Below are 14557 nucleotides of genomic sequence, written 5' to 3'. Positions count from 1 at the left end.
CAATCTCTTCCTGAAAATTTTAAAAATTTGCGACATCCGAAGCTGCTGATTTTGTGATCTTTATAAATATTGTAATTTTGTAATATCGTAATATTTTTCATTTTGTAAAACATGACACTGTTGTCAGGTTTAGAGAAAAGGATGAAAGCGCTTGCACTTAGGGCAAAGATGTATGTAACAGGGCTGTAACGAGTATCCGGGTGCTCGGATATTTGCGATCTGCTCCCGCAAATTCGAGGATAGAAAACTGGAGAGAATTTTCATGTTTTGTTGTCAAATGATCCAGCAGTGATTTTTATCCTTTTTATGTTGTTTATGTGACTGCTGAACTTAACCAAAAGTTTGACCAAAAAAAAGTTTAAAATGACAAAATTTATTTTGTTGATTCTGATCTCCTGTTCTAAATAAAGGTATAAATGTTGGTAATTTAATACAAATAATTTAAATTTTCATACATCCAGCAAATAGACATACACATAGCAATAAATATATTAAAAAGTAAGAATAGTGGCTCGATTCGTGAATCGTTGAGCTTGATTTAGACTCGAATCGGATCGCCACCTAAGCCACGATCCTCAACCCTAGTCTGTAATGACTGATCACACGTAGCTTGCAGAGAGAAAAAAGACAGAAAGTGATAAAGAGAGTTAATAAAAAAAAGAGAGCGGTTCCCGGAAAGAAGTCAGAAGGAAAACAGTCTTGAAGCTGCGTCGTCACCCATGATTATTGTTCCAGGAGATTGGTCAAAGTTACAGTAAAGTTGTGGCGAAAATGTAAAGTTGCATGAAAAGTTGTTAGTATGAAATTGCTTTATTAGTTACATTTGCAAAATCCTGGAGGGACTGACTTCCGAAGGGAATTTTCCATTAAAGAGCACACAGCCAGTCCGCTACACACACACTCACAATGAGCCTGCATGGAGAAATGACATCTGCTCTGCATTTCTAAATTTAGGCACAAGTCGTGACAAACCCATTTTTTTATTTTCTGCACAGATGAATATGTTGACGAGTTTGAATAAGTTTGTAAACGATTCATGAAGAATCGTTACATCCTTATTCAAACATGTAATGATTCTTCGTTAAAAGTCAACGATTGGCATTTAACGGCTTCATCAATCCTGAAGTTCTGCCTGAAAAAAGGATAAAAATAACCAAAACTTTGCTTAAGAGTTGAAAAAGAAGAAAAAAAAACTGTTCCCTGTTTGGTAAATCAAGCAGTTTTTAGATGTGCTATCTGAATTCCTTCTATGAATAAAGCAGAGTGGTAAAAATGACTAAATTTTTAGTTGTAGTTACAAGAAAAAAATATTTTTAAATATAATTTGGAACATTTTTTAATTGCAATAAGATAAGCAATGACAAAACACATTCATGACATTTATTTTTTCTAGAACTTGGTAGGCACCAACTTTCTCCTTTTTCCGTCCTTTGCCAGTCTCCCATTCTGTAACTCTAATGAAGGCAGAGTGTGTGGGCGACTGTTTACACCCTGCTTGGGTGCAAGCGGTCAAACCTCTCGTGCACCAAACACATGTTTAGAGACAAGTCGGCACGCACGGGACGGAGCGAGGCTGAGGCATCGCGGCACCGCGGTAATAGATTTCACACGAGGGCACGAAAACTTCAGAGTTTGATCTGTGCGAGACTTCAGGTCAGCCCATCTGTCTACTCTGGCTTCTGTGTCGGATTCCCTCACACCGCGGGATCATTATCTTTGGCACTTTGCAGACACCCAGTCCCAACGGGGTTATTACGGAGACGGGGACAAGCACACTCAGCCTGCCAGCTCTCATTAATAGTACACATCTCTCAGTGTGCATTCAATGAATACATGGTCATTGACCTACCCTCCCTTGATGTAGTCCAAGAAGGTGACTTCAATGTCCACCAGGAATGACAGCAGCGTCACCTGTCAGCGAAACCACTGCAAATCAGTGTCTGAGTCTCTAGAAACTTTCAGACTTTCTTCCAATAAGTTCTCAGGATCTATTATGCTTTATGATTACACCTCAACAAATGGGGTTCAAGCCTTACCGTTCCAGAGTTGAGGTATTTTTTCTTCTTTCCCTTCTTTTTTGGATTTACCACCTGAAAGAAAAAGATAGCAAATCACCTTTCAATATTTGACCGTCAAACAGCAAGTAATAGATGTTTTATTCTCGATAGAAGTCTATGGAATATTTGGCTTCTTGGGGTCAGAAGGTACTTCCTGTTTGGAACACGAGGGGGGAGGGGTCACTCTGTCCAGCTCTCATATACAGTCAATGGTAAATCCCAGTATATGTTAGGAGAGTTAAAAATCCTAGAGTAAAACATATTGTCTTTTTTGTAATACTATCCAAAAACAAATAGCAGACAACACTAAGTATTTCAACAATTCAGCAGCTTGATTGCTGCTCTTCTTTACCTCACTGTTTATTAAAGGACTTTGGCATTTTTAGTATAATTTTCTGGTAGTGTCTTTTCTTGTTGTTGGCATTATTTTCATCTAAAAAAAAAAACATCCATGTCTTTTGTCACAGTTTTTTGTCAAGATGAAAGAAAAGAACCAGAAACGGCTGCAGGTGGACAGACTTGAAATAAATGGTGTTTGGGGAGCCGTGGAGCAACATCCAACTGAAATCAAGATATCACTAAGAAACAAAGTGTGCAGAGCAGCTAAAACCAGCTTGCTACACATTGTAGTAATGAGTTCAAGGACTTAATTAAAGCTTTATTAAAGATCTTGTACACATGTATACATATAATTTTTACATTTTCCAATCAAGTCACGATAATCATCCAAAGTTTCATGTATCCATATAAAGATATAGTTTTCTTTAGTATTTTTGAAAGCTTGAAATAAGCCAATTCCGAAAGCTGAAGGTTTTCTTATGAATCATTGAAATGTCTTATAGTCTTTGGATGAACTATTTTCCAAATTTGAACAACTCCATCTCTTCTTACTGGGAGTTCTTAAAATGTGTGATAGCTGTGGATCGGCCTCCTCTGCCTTCAACATTTCATTCAATTTCGGACCAATCAGGGTAGAAAAGTTCTCTCACAAAGCTTGAATTTGTGGTCACTTGAGGAGATAAAAAGAAACCAAAAAGATGGTTTGAGTTTAAGTACATTGAGATCTGTTAGCAAGGAAATACAACTGAATCTCAAGAGTTTTCTCATGTTTTATTTGGTTTCCACCAGCCCCTGGTGGTAGTTTATTTTTTAACAACTGAATTCTTGCCTGATTCATTGTTTCTAGCATTTGTTTTCTGGCCTGTCATTTACCAGGAGACACGGGCTGATGGGTAAAAAACGGCTGAAGCCCCCGGTGGAACCTCAGAGTGTTTTCTCTAACAACAGCTTCTGGTTTAGGAGTGTTAAAAATACGCTAACGCGGCTAACGCTATAACGTGTAGCGTGTCACAAACAAGTTCTAGAGTTACTATGAATGTAATTAATAAAGTTTGACTAGCTGAAGACCTTATCTCTGACTCTTTTGTTTCACTTAATATAGTTTGGTAGATCTTATATATGACATAACTTCAAAAATAGACCTTTTTATTGACGTTGCACCTTATATGCCGAACATGGCAAACTTATTTCTCAACCACCGAGCAGTTTGTTGAGTAAACTATCCATGATCCTTATAGTCCTCTTAAATCTCACACAGTGGATATGCTTTCATTAAATGGTGCCAAGGTTAAACAGAGAGAAAATGCCTCAAGCAAACAGCGTACAAATGTGGGGATTCAAAGGTTTCTCCTTCAGGTACCCCACAAGGACACCTTTAGAAGTGAGTTTCAGCTCTAACAATCCCATAAACACTCGTCTAACTACAAAGCAGCAGTTCATCGCAATGTTTGAAGGTTATTAAAATAACAGGGGTCAAATAAAGGGCAGCTGTCTGGATCAGCAAAAACAACCAGCAGCTGCTGAAAACGGCTTCTACTTTGAGTTTTTTTTAAATTTAAGTTAGTATTTGCAGACCAGGAGCTGTGTGTGAACCCACTGAGCTCTACACAGATGTGCATGGAAGACTCAGCTACACAAATTTAACATAAATACACAAACGTGAAGGCTGGTGCGGCGACACTAACCTCGTAGACGTTGAACTGGCTCTGCCCTCTGGAAAGCTCTCTGTAGCTGGTGCTGAACTCTCCAATGAAGTCGTGACTGCAGGGAGAGAAGGCACAGACGGAAACCGTCTCAACATCCAGTCGACAACACAAAAAAAAAACACACAAGACAGCAGAGTGACGACCCCAAATCAAAAGCACCAGGAGGGAGAATGTTTTTTACTGATTTGCATCTCAGAAAGTGACAGATTATTTTTTGAAAGAAATCCTCAAGCCTTTTACACAATCAGATAAAAGAAAATGTCAGTTTATCCAGTTTTTGTATTTGCTGCATTTGAAAAAGCAAAACACCACAATATTATTGTGTTATCACATGATTCCCAGGTAAAAAGAACAGAAAAGGACTCCCTGTTTAATTAGAAATCGACAAATGTTGCTCCTTTGTCTTTTCGCCTGACTGTCAGCAGCCAGAATCCAGAATCTATGAAACGGCTGCTTACCTACTGGAAACAGACTGTTGTTAATAATGTTCCACTAACCACAAAACACAGATACTGCACGTTTAATGGTAATGTAATCACGGTAATGGGATAGATTCATCTTTTTTGTCTGTGATTGCAAGCTTTGATATCATATGTGTATAGCAAAAAAAAAAAGTACTGAAAAGAGAAAGTTTGACATTGATTGTCCCTCGTTTATCATAGGATTTCCATAACCCACAATAGATGAAATCCACAAGGTGGAATTATAGTTGGTTTAAGGCTCCTCACTACACACTGTATACACTTCTATCTCTTATTTAGATTTATGTACATTTTGAAAGCTAAACACTTTCTGTACAGTATATTGATTGACAACATCAATAGCCAATCAGGATGCAGAACACAGAAACAAAAGGGTCAATCGCGATATAGCGAGGGAACATTGTATTTAAGTTTGTTAAATGATGGGAGCTGAGGTTTGCTTTTGCGTTTGTTGGGGCGATTTCAAAGTGGAGCATCAGGCAGATACAGAAAAGGAGCACCAATGATGAGATTTACTGATGAGATTCGGAGGAACATGCAGAAGGCAGGCGAAATGAATGAAATGAGGAGCTGAGAAGAGGAGATGTGTTTTCAAAGGGACTCGTAATAAATTGGGATGTCATATTGTCCCCATCAAAGATATTCAGGGAAAAAATGCTAAACTTTTAAGGAGCTAAAGCATTTTTTGATCTAAGCTGCAGGAAAATGTTTGTGTACTAAAGTACTGCTGACTAGTTTGAATCAGTGGCCCCACGAAGCTGATGCTCTTGGCACTTTAGCTGCATGTTCACTGAAGCTTCAGAAATAATTCTGTCATCTATGTTAACAGACAAATGTGTTGATTTCAAAGACTGGAACCAGCATCAATACGTATCATTCTGCTCCATTGTTACTGAATCTTATATGTCTTTGGTCCTAAAAACTTCCATTTTTTAGTCAGTATTTTAAGGACTTTTATTAGGAGAGTTACCTGCCATCTCTGTCCCAGTCGTACACTTCAACCTTGATTGTTCTGTTGGGGGAGACATAAAGCAAAAGTCAAGTAAAAGAATAAAAAAAAAGAAAACAAAGAAAAAAAGAACAATAGATTTGTTGTCCACATTCTGTTTTATTCAGCCATGGAGAGAAAAATCATAAAGAACGAGTGTTTGTGTATTAGATCTGGATCTAGTAAGTGTGACGTCACCCATAGAAAATGGTTTACTTCCAGTTCCAGCAAAATAAAATCAATCATTCGCCATTTTCTTTTTTTTTTTGCGATAAGGACGCCGCCATGTTGGAACCAGAAATTGTTAGTAAGCAGTGATTGGTCCAAGTTGGTCTGAGTCATGATTTCTATGACAACCACTCTAGCCAATCAGTAATGAGCTTGTTGGAAGTACACACCTCTTCCACTTGAAACATTTCAGACTAGGAAAAACATGATGCATCTGATTGGACAGTTTATAATTGGAAAAAACTTGCTTTAAATTGTTTTTTTTAAAGGATTAGCAATAACATGTAACAGAAAAAAAGGTAACAAAGCAGGAATGGTTATTCTGAGAAATAGAATGACAGAGTAATAACTTTTTTTTTATTCTCAATGGAATTCTCTTCTGGAGCCAGCGAGTACCTTCTGTTTGGAATGTAATGAGGGAGGGGTCAGTGGTTGGACCCTAAGAAACTACACTTCTGATGTCAGAACCAAAGGAATCTTTGCTCAATTAACTGCTTTTTCAAAATGATCTTGATGTCAAGTTTGTGTGTATTACTGTGACTGTATATGATAGCTAAGAAATTAGCGTTTTTACCAAAATCCAATTCATGGGGATCTGAAACAAAGTCACTTAAGCTAAAACGCCAACTAAATAAAATTGGTATCTAAACTTTACCCCTAAGTACAACTAAATTTTAACAGAACCAGAGTGGTTTAAAAAAAAACCAACAAAATTAAATCCCGGACAAGCCCCCAGTACACTTTGTCTTCCCATTTTGTTCCCTCCTGATAAAGAAATGGGGAAAAAACGGGAAGCGAGTACAGACTGAAAGAGGCAGTTATTCCATCACTGACTGATATCATCCTCAGTCTACAAAACTTGTACTCTGAGAGGTTTAATAGGAGAGAAAACTAAAATATAACAGCAAGTTCAAACAGGCAGAGCTACTTCATGAGAGACGATGACTCAATTATGTCACACTCTTGCTGTAAAAATAAGCTAAGCAGTAAACAAACACCGATCCAGTCTGCAGTCAAACAGAAGATGATTATAATTTCATGTCACCTTAAAGGGAATCAAAGCCACTTTACCATCCAGCTCAAGCAGCCCTAAAAGCTGCTTGGAGAGCCAGATGTGCACCAGAGGCAAACAAGAAAGATGAGGGTTGAAGTGGGGGGGTTAAAAGCGCAGGGTGTTGCGTGCTCCTCCTACTCTCACTGAAAACATGCCTTCCTAAATGTCTGTGCGCCTCCAAATGCTTAAGTGTGACAGAGTTGAGCCACAGCTCAGCAGGAAGCATCTCTGCTTTGATGATGTGACATGAACCAGACGGGGATTTCACCTCTACAGGCTGATGCGATAGCGTGTGTGTGTGTGGCGGGGGGTTCATCCGAGCTGGCTCTTTGTTCGCCAGCGTGAGCTTCCCCTTCTTTATCTGTGTTTCCAGGTGTTTGTGTACAGCATGTGCAGCTTCCTGAGTGTGATAGGACTCAGCTCCAGCAATAAGCTGATTGGAACAGACTCCTATGCAATACAACTGTCTGTTAGCTCAGCCGTGATCAGTGTTGGAAACACTACTTTAAAATAGCAATTAGTTTTGGTTACATATAACTTTCTCCAAAAGGAAACTTGTTTAATACAGACTCAAAGATGCACTTATAAGCCTTCATTTTTTTCGACAGTGTGCCTCATACAGTGGAAAAAGTACTTAGTCAGTCACCAATTGTGCAAATTCTACCCAAAAAGATAAGATTTTTATCAACTATTAGAGACAAAATGAGAGACAAACATCCAGAAAATCACATTATCTGAGTTTTAAATAATTCATTTGTAAATTATGGTTAAAAATAAGTATTTAGTCGCCTACAAACCAGCAAAATTTTTGTATAACTTCTTCTGCAAGAAGTGTTCTCCACTCGTTACCTGTATTAATGCCACCTGTTTGAACTCGTTATCTAAATAAAAGACACCTGTTCACAACATCAAACAGTCACTCCACTATGACCACCAGAAACAAACACTGGCAAGTAGGCGCGGAAATTGAGCGATGTTTCAAATGTCCCAAAAATGTGCCTGTGAGTGCTGTAACAACAATAAAACTGCACTAAAATACACCGGATTTTAAGGTGTCCAGCATTTTACTGTCCAAGTGAGACGTCTATACTAGTATTGTTTATCAAAGTTAAGTGCTTAAAATATGAATAAAAAGGAGAGGGAAATAAATAGTGACCAGCAATGTAAAAAAAAAAAAGATTATATAATATTTACAGGCTGAACGTTCAGATTGTGCCTCAAAAATAATAAATTAAGTAAAATTAATTAAAATACAACATTGCAAATAAAATGGAAGTAACTGTTTTATTTTTTAACCTTCTTTAAAGAACAAGAGAGTCAAAGCCATCTCCCCAACTACTACCAAAAAACAAAACAATATCTCAAGATGATTAATGTGAATTTTTTTTATTTCTAGTTATTATTCCTTCAGAGTAACGTATTTGAGTTAATATAAAAAAAAATGCTGATTATCAAAATTACTGCTTTCGGACCAATTTACAAGTCAATAAAAATCAGTAAAATAGATATGCACTTGTACATAACCAGCAGTATTTATTACATAGTAAATACTTACGTTGTAACAAAGGTAAATACTTAACATATTGTGTGTTTTTTTATTACCTTGTAATCGAGATTAAATAAATCAAAGTTCAAATGTCAGAAACTGGTCTGATAAACATCAATTCTTATTTTCTGGATGGAGTTGTGGGTATAATATTCAATTTACAGGAGTCTTCTGAACTTTGACCTCAATGGATTTGTAGTTCTTATTCAAACGACCAGCAGAACTGATGAACCGGTTGAGCAGATTCGTGTAGAGATGAATGCACAGAGGAATTCCTGACGCTACCATACAGATTTATGAATGTCCTTGTTGGGCTTCTGCTGATTTAGATGATAAGTGCATTGAGTTTGTTTATGCAGGACAGCATTGAAAACGGATGAGTCTGTTTGGGAAACACAGGATTACATAATCTGTGGAACAACCTGAGAGCATCGAACTCAGGAGAAACTCTTGACGGGGACTGATGCAACACAACCCCACTGTTCAATTAGCTATTGAACATGTTTTTAGCTACTTTCTGTTATCTTTTCTTGTTAGCTCTTCAAAGATTAACTACCCATGACGAGTGACCGTATGATAAGATGTTCAGAGAATGTGGTGATGTCACCCACTACTTTATCTAGAGGTTTTTTTAAAAGACTTTTCTGCTTTCAATTGTTTCTGGCTGAGGTGTTAAATCTCAGTTTTTAAGAAAATATTTTAAAGTTAAACTATTTTATGTCAAAATGAAACAATATCACCAAATGGCTAACGAGCCACCTAGTGGCTACTAGCCACTACCTTGTGAACTGCTCAATACTAAACTTTTTTTTTCCAAACCTGCTTCAAACAGGAAGTATTGATGCTTCTTGGTGGGAAACTAGTTCAGGAAAATGGGAAAAAAACACTTGTAATTGCATTTAAATGTCCCAAAATGTCTGCATAAGTAAAAAAAAACAGAATAAAGGATAATGAATCAGAGGTGTCCAAACTTTTTGCAAAGCAGAACAAATTTTTTGAGTAATAAAGGCCAGCTATTCTGCCTGCTTTCTTTGAATTATTATAATAACATTAAATGCCAGTGAAATATTTCATAAAATTTGTTTGCTTTCATTTCTTCTCATAAAGTCTAAATAAGTTTTTAACAATAATACTGGGAATTTCTGACAACCAGAACTACATTAAAGGAAAAGTCATCCTTTTGTCACAATTAAATCCCCTGATTAAAATTTCACTATAAACTTCTGAATTTAAATCATGTGTACAGAAAACAACACAAATGTTTATCGGATTTTGGTCACAGAAACAAATGAATCTGTTCTTCTTGTTTGCTCCTTAAGGCTCTGAGGGTCAAGTAGCAAATTGTTGTTATATGTTTATGTCGACATATAGCACAATTTAGCTAACGCAATAAGAAATCATACTCACTTCTTAGAAAGTGTAAAAATATATTTGAGATTTTATGACAGGAGACTGAGAGTCACTGGTAATTTAAACATGGGCTGCAATTTACTTATGGTACACACTTTGGACATGCCTGATCAAAATGACCTTTTTACTGTTAATCTGGATATCAGTACAGATTCAATCTTCTGAGCAGGTGAAACTATTCATCGTCTTCCTCACATAATTTACAAGTGGCAAAGCAGCATTTTACACATCCAATATTTTTATTAACTTATAGTGGCTTTTCGTACCTTATTTTAATCAAATTAAGAAACAAAAAAGGTTACAAAAAATACTTTCTGAATCTATTCATTTCACTTCCAATGATCTGAATTTTCTGGTTAGGGTTTGTTGGCACTGATAAAAATAATTTTTTGTTAGAAAATAAAGTTCAATTTGACTTTAGCTCTGCTTTGGTGGGCTTGAGACAAACACGTGAATAAATAATCATTCATGGTAAATATAAAGTGGAGATTGTCTAGAGACAGTAAAACATGTCAGTGAATGTCTTCAACAATAATGTGTTTGACCAACCATGCTTTGTTGTCACGGAAACTGCCTGTAAAAAGGCCAAAACGCTCTACAACACATTGCACTGTTGTTGCAAAAATCAATAACAATATCAGAAAAAAATATTTTAAATACATATAAGAGAGAAGACTCTGACCAGTTTTCTGTGAGGAACCTGAAGAGGCAGCTAGGAACATATTTGTGTAATCAAAATGTTCGATGTTTGTGGGTAAAACGTAAGCTGGTAAAAACAAGGAGACTTGCCTGTCGTAATCACCGTTACAGAGAGCTCTCACGGGGATTTTAAAGGCTTGCCACACGGGGTTCAGAGTGTTCTTCACGACCTCTGTCTTGTGGCAGATGGTGAATCTGGAAGAAAAAAAAAAGAAACAATTCAAAGGCATCATGACAAAAAGTACAACACACTTTTATTCTGATTTTTGGAAAACACCATGAAATAGTTCACTTGGACTAAAATCCCTCAAACTTTACTCGTGTACAACCAAGGGATCCATTGTCTTGAACCCTTTAACACCGGAGATGTCATGGTGAAAACTTAACAACACGCTCTTTGACATACCGTAACTCTCACCTGATTCTCTGTACCAAATATGGTACACATACTAACATCAAGTGTTTCCTATTGGCCCAAAAGGGCTTTTCTCTTCGATACAATCAGCTAATTTACACTAACTGCATAAGTAGTTATAGTTAAAGTTATCGAAAGAATGTCAAAACTACCCTTAGCAAAAAGTAGTCTATTTAAAAGTACTAAAATTATATTTAGGCTGATTCCAATTATTAGGGGCACTTGAAGCTTTAGTGGTGTCCAAAATAGATTTTTAAGGGGAAGGAGTATGAACTTAGAGCTGTGTATCCATCCTCTGGTAGGATGTTGCGTGTCACCCCGTCCCATGTAAGAGAAAGGCATTTCTTCAAGGGGGTGTGGTCTGAAGCGCAGAAGTTTACATTTAAATTTAAGTAATGACTTGTTGGTTTAGCATGACTTTTTAAGGTTATTAAAACTAATGTTTGTATTTTTCGAGAGCTAGCACACTAACGTAGATGACCGGCCACTATTGATGATGTCATCAAGGGTTAGTAATGTCTGAATTTGACACAAGTTACAGAATGTCTGAATTCCTTCACTACTCACTATATAGTCCATTTGCCATTTTGTAGTGCTGTCCGAATCTACAATTCCACAATTGAGTGCACTAGAAATTTCCCAGCGAATATAGACCACAATGCAATGCGTTTAAACAATTTTTGCTAAAAAAAATGTGCTTAATCATATTTGTTCAATAAACTATCCCCATTTTAATCATCAGAACACAATATAAATGTCGTAAAATGTTCACATTGATTAGATTTTCACTTTGTGAAAACTGTGACTATATAGTGCTGCACTATATAGTTTTTAGTAGTTAGGGATTAGAGTGTGAATTCGGACATAGTGACTATTTTTCAATAACCCTCTATTTGAAGGGATAAATATAGGGGTAGGGAGAAGCCGTACAGGTAGGGGAAGAATTCAGATCTGGCCTTAGTCTATGCTAAAAGTGAATTTTACTTTTTATATACTATCTATATTGTTAATTTAAAATATTCCAATTTGGCCTGAAAAAGTTTTCCGCTAATATACTTCCAACACTACATATATATAGTCTATAGTAGGCTTGCTATACTTATACTTATATTCAATTAAGCTTGATCAAATCAAATTGAAGGCGATCTGAATTCTCCCTCCCTCTTCGTTTATCCCTCCATACTTGCTCCAAACTGAAGGTGATGCAAAAATAGTGTCTAATATTTCAGACGTGACTTTCGTTCGATGACGTCATCAATATCGCCGATTCCCTAGCATTAGCGTGTAGCTTCCAGCACTTGAATAAACATAACAACAATGGTTTTATAACTTTAAAAAGGTCACGTTACAACCTAAAGTAATTACTTACTTACTTTTTGGTGGTTATCAGACTGCAAATAAAACTCACATTTAAATAAGCAAGTTGGTCAAATTTCATTACATCACGGGGGTGGGGGGAGGGGTACAATTCCCTTTCATATTTTCAGAATGATGAATGATTAAATAAAAACAAATCATCTAACTTTCTTTTGAAGTTGTATTTTTTGAAGTTGTTTTGTGAAGTGTGTGTTAGTTTTAGCACTTGAAAAAGCCAAACGTATCAATCCGCATCTGAACTCTCTATCAGAGACAATAGAGAAAAGCCTTACAGGTTGGAACAATGACCTGAGAAGGAGGGAGAGATTTGAATCCAGGACTGTGGTGTTGCCATGTTACTGTATCTATAAGATGAAATCTTCCCTTCTCACAGAGCAGAGGCTTATCTTGCTCGTAACACGCTGCAGGATGAAAGAGCGCTGACAAGGCCAGATGGGAAACACACGACCCGGAGCTCTGAACTTGGCAACTTACTTCTGCTTCCTCACACACACACACACACACACACTCGTGTAAGGCTGCTGACCCCTCAACATGTCATTCACACGTTAAACAGTGCAGGACAGCAGTGTAGAATAAAAGAAATGGTAAGGAAAGAAGGGAAAACTCACGTGCCGTCCTCATTGCTTCTGTAGAAGACTAGAAACGGGTCGGACTTGCCGAAGAAGTCCTTTTTGTCCAGTTTGTTTCCACAGAACTGCATCATCACAGATTCCTAGCAAACAGGGCCAAAATGTTCAGGTAAGGACAATGACCAGATATCCAACGACACCCTGAGTTTATTAATTGTACTGACACATTTCTCTATCTATACTGAAAAATGTTTTTTTCATGTATAAAACTTTGGTTTAGATTGTGAAAGTGTTGACTCTTTTAACAGGCTTATCGCATTAACCAATATAGCCAAAATTGTATTAACACAGTTTTTATAAAGAAGAAGCAGACCTGAATAACTTTTTATTTGTGAGGCTTGCTGCTGCTCTTATTCTACGTACACAACAGCCGTAAGCGCACATTCTTGAACGTCCTTTTAGAATATGGTGTTCACACTGGATTGTCTCTAACCGACACTGCTGCATGTAATTAGTGCATAATGTCAACGCGATGCAAATCTTTTGAGTTTCACTCCCGGTTTTTGTTTCTTAATACATAAAAAACTGGGACTCATATAATTCATAATTTCTCCTTCATTATCAATTTACAAACAGTTGGCACTTCCGTGTGTTGAAAAGGACGCTACCCATATGTCACTACCAAGTCCGAGTCCCTGATTGGTCAAATATCAACTAGTTTAACTTATTAACCCACGTTCAATATCCGTGGGTTTTGTATAAAAAGCCTGAAAATGGAGTTAAAAACTTGCATGGCAACACGGTTCGCTGGCGCGGAACAGCCAGTTGGTCCTGTTTTGCGCCGTCTACCAATGATGCAGCCCAGCAATGACCCACAATCAGAATAAGTTATTTACATGCACCACGATCGGTTCAGCAATTGATATAATCCACCTATATCGATCGGAGGGTAATTCTGATCCTAATGAGTCTGATTGGGTCAGAGTGTTCTGAATGGTGTGTTTACATCGAAACATTTTTATTCTGATTAAGCGTTAATTCTGATTACTTGTGTCCAAATAAACGCACCTACTGACTAAATGATTTTCAGTATTAAATAAAAAAAAAAAATTAATCCTTGGTAGTATCAAAGCAATTAGGTTAGTTCTCAAAAAAGTATCTAACTTGATACTAAGCCCTATCAAGGGTTCATCAAGAGTTCCTTAATCTCTATTTTTTCAACTTTCTTCTGTTTGCATAACCGTTTTTTCTCTCCTGCAACAGTTGCTTCTTAAAAACTCCCATCTGCTGCCTTTAGATAGTGACAGATTGAACCCGAAAAGGTGTTTTATTATTGATAGCTTTAGAAAATTCGTCTGTGAACCCTAAAAAAACACAAATGTGCCAAGACTTAAATGTAGAAATTGTAAAAAACAAGCTGGAAGAAACCAACTATTATTAACTATGGATTTTAAGGACACCATAAAGTGCCTCTTACTGCTTTACTGCAAAGAGTCACATATCACGACCTGAGGAGTAAAGTGCACAAGCGTGTCCTAAAATATGCTGCTTTTTAAAAATACAGTGAACATACGGCCACATGGTGTTCTACTAAGACATAGTTGGGAAGAAATGTTAAAAGGGTTTCTTACATATTTTGTTCATTTGCCCACTGACCAATAGTCTATAGTTTTTGGTTTGTTTG

General features: G+C 36.9%; 1 protein-coding gene across 2 annotated transcripts in view; it reads right to left on the bottom strand.

Annotated features, from left to right (window-relative positions):
- Positions 1-14557, bottom strand: part of LOC112152641 (copine-8) — a 118077-nt gene that overhangs the window by 28502 nt on the left and 75018 nt on the right. Inside the window, exons 8-14 of one of the 2 annotated variants that reach the window (XM_024282343.2) lie at positions 12913-13016; positions 10600-10704; positions 5555-5596; positions 4561-4563; positions 4082-4157; positions 2037-2090; positions 1850-1911 (exon numbers count right to left, since the gene is read on the bottom strand). In XM_024282343.2, coding sequence (XP_024138111.1) covers positions 1850-1911; positions 2037-2090; positions 4082-4157; positions 4561-4563; positions 5555-5596; positions 10600-10704; positions 12913-13016 — 446 coding nt within the window. The remainder of the gene's footprint in view (positions 1-1849; positions 1912-2036; positions 2091-4081; positions 4158-4560; positions 4564-5554; positions 5597-10599; positions 10705-12912; positions 13017-14557) is intronic. The other variant, XM_024282351.1, reaches the window with a different exon arrangement.

This window comes from Oryzias melastigma, linkage group LG23 (assembly GCF_002922805.2).
Source record: "Oryzias melastigma strain HK-1 linkage group LG23, ASM292280v2, whole genome shotgun sequence".
NCBI lineage: Eukaryota > Metazoa > Chordata > Actinopteri > Beloniformes > Adrianichthyidae > Oryzias > Oryzias melastigma.
Note: the sequence above shows the minus strand (reverse complement) of the source record. Positions and strands in the feature narration are given on the sequence as shown.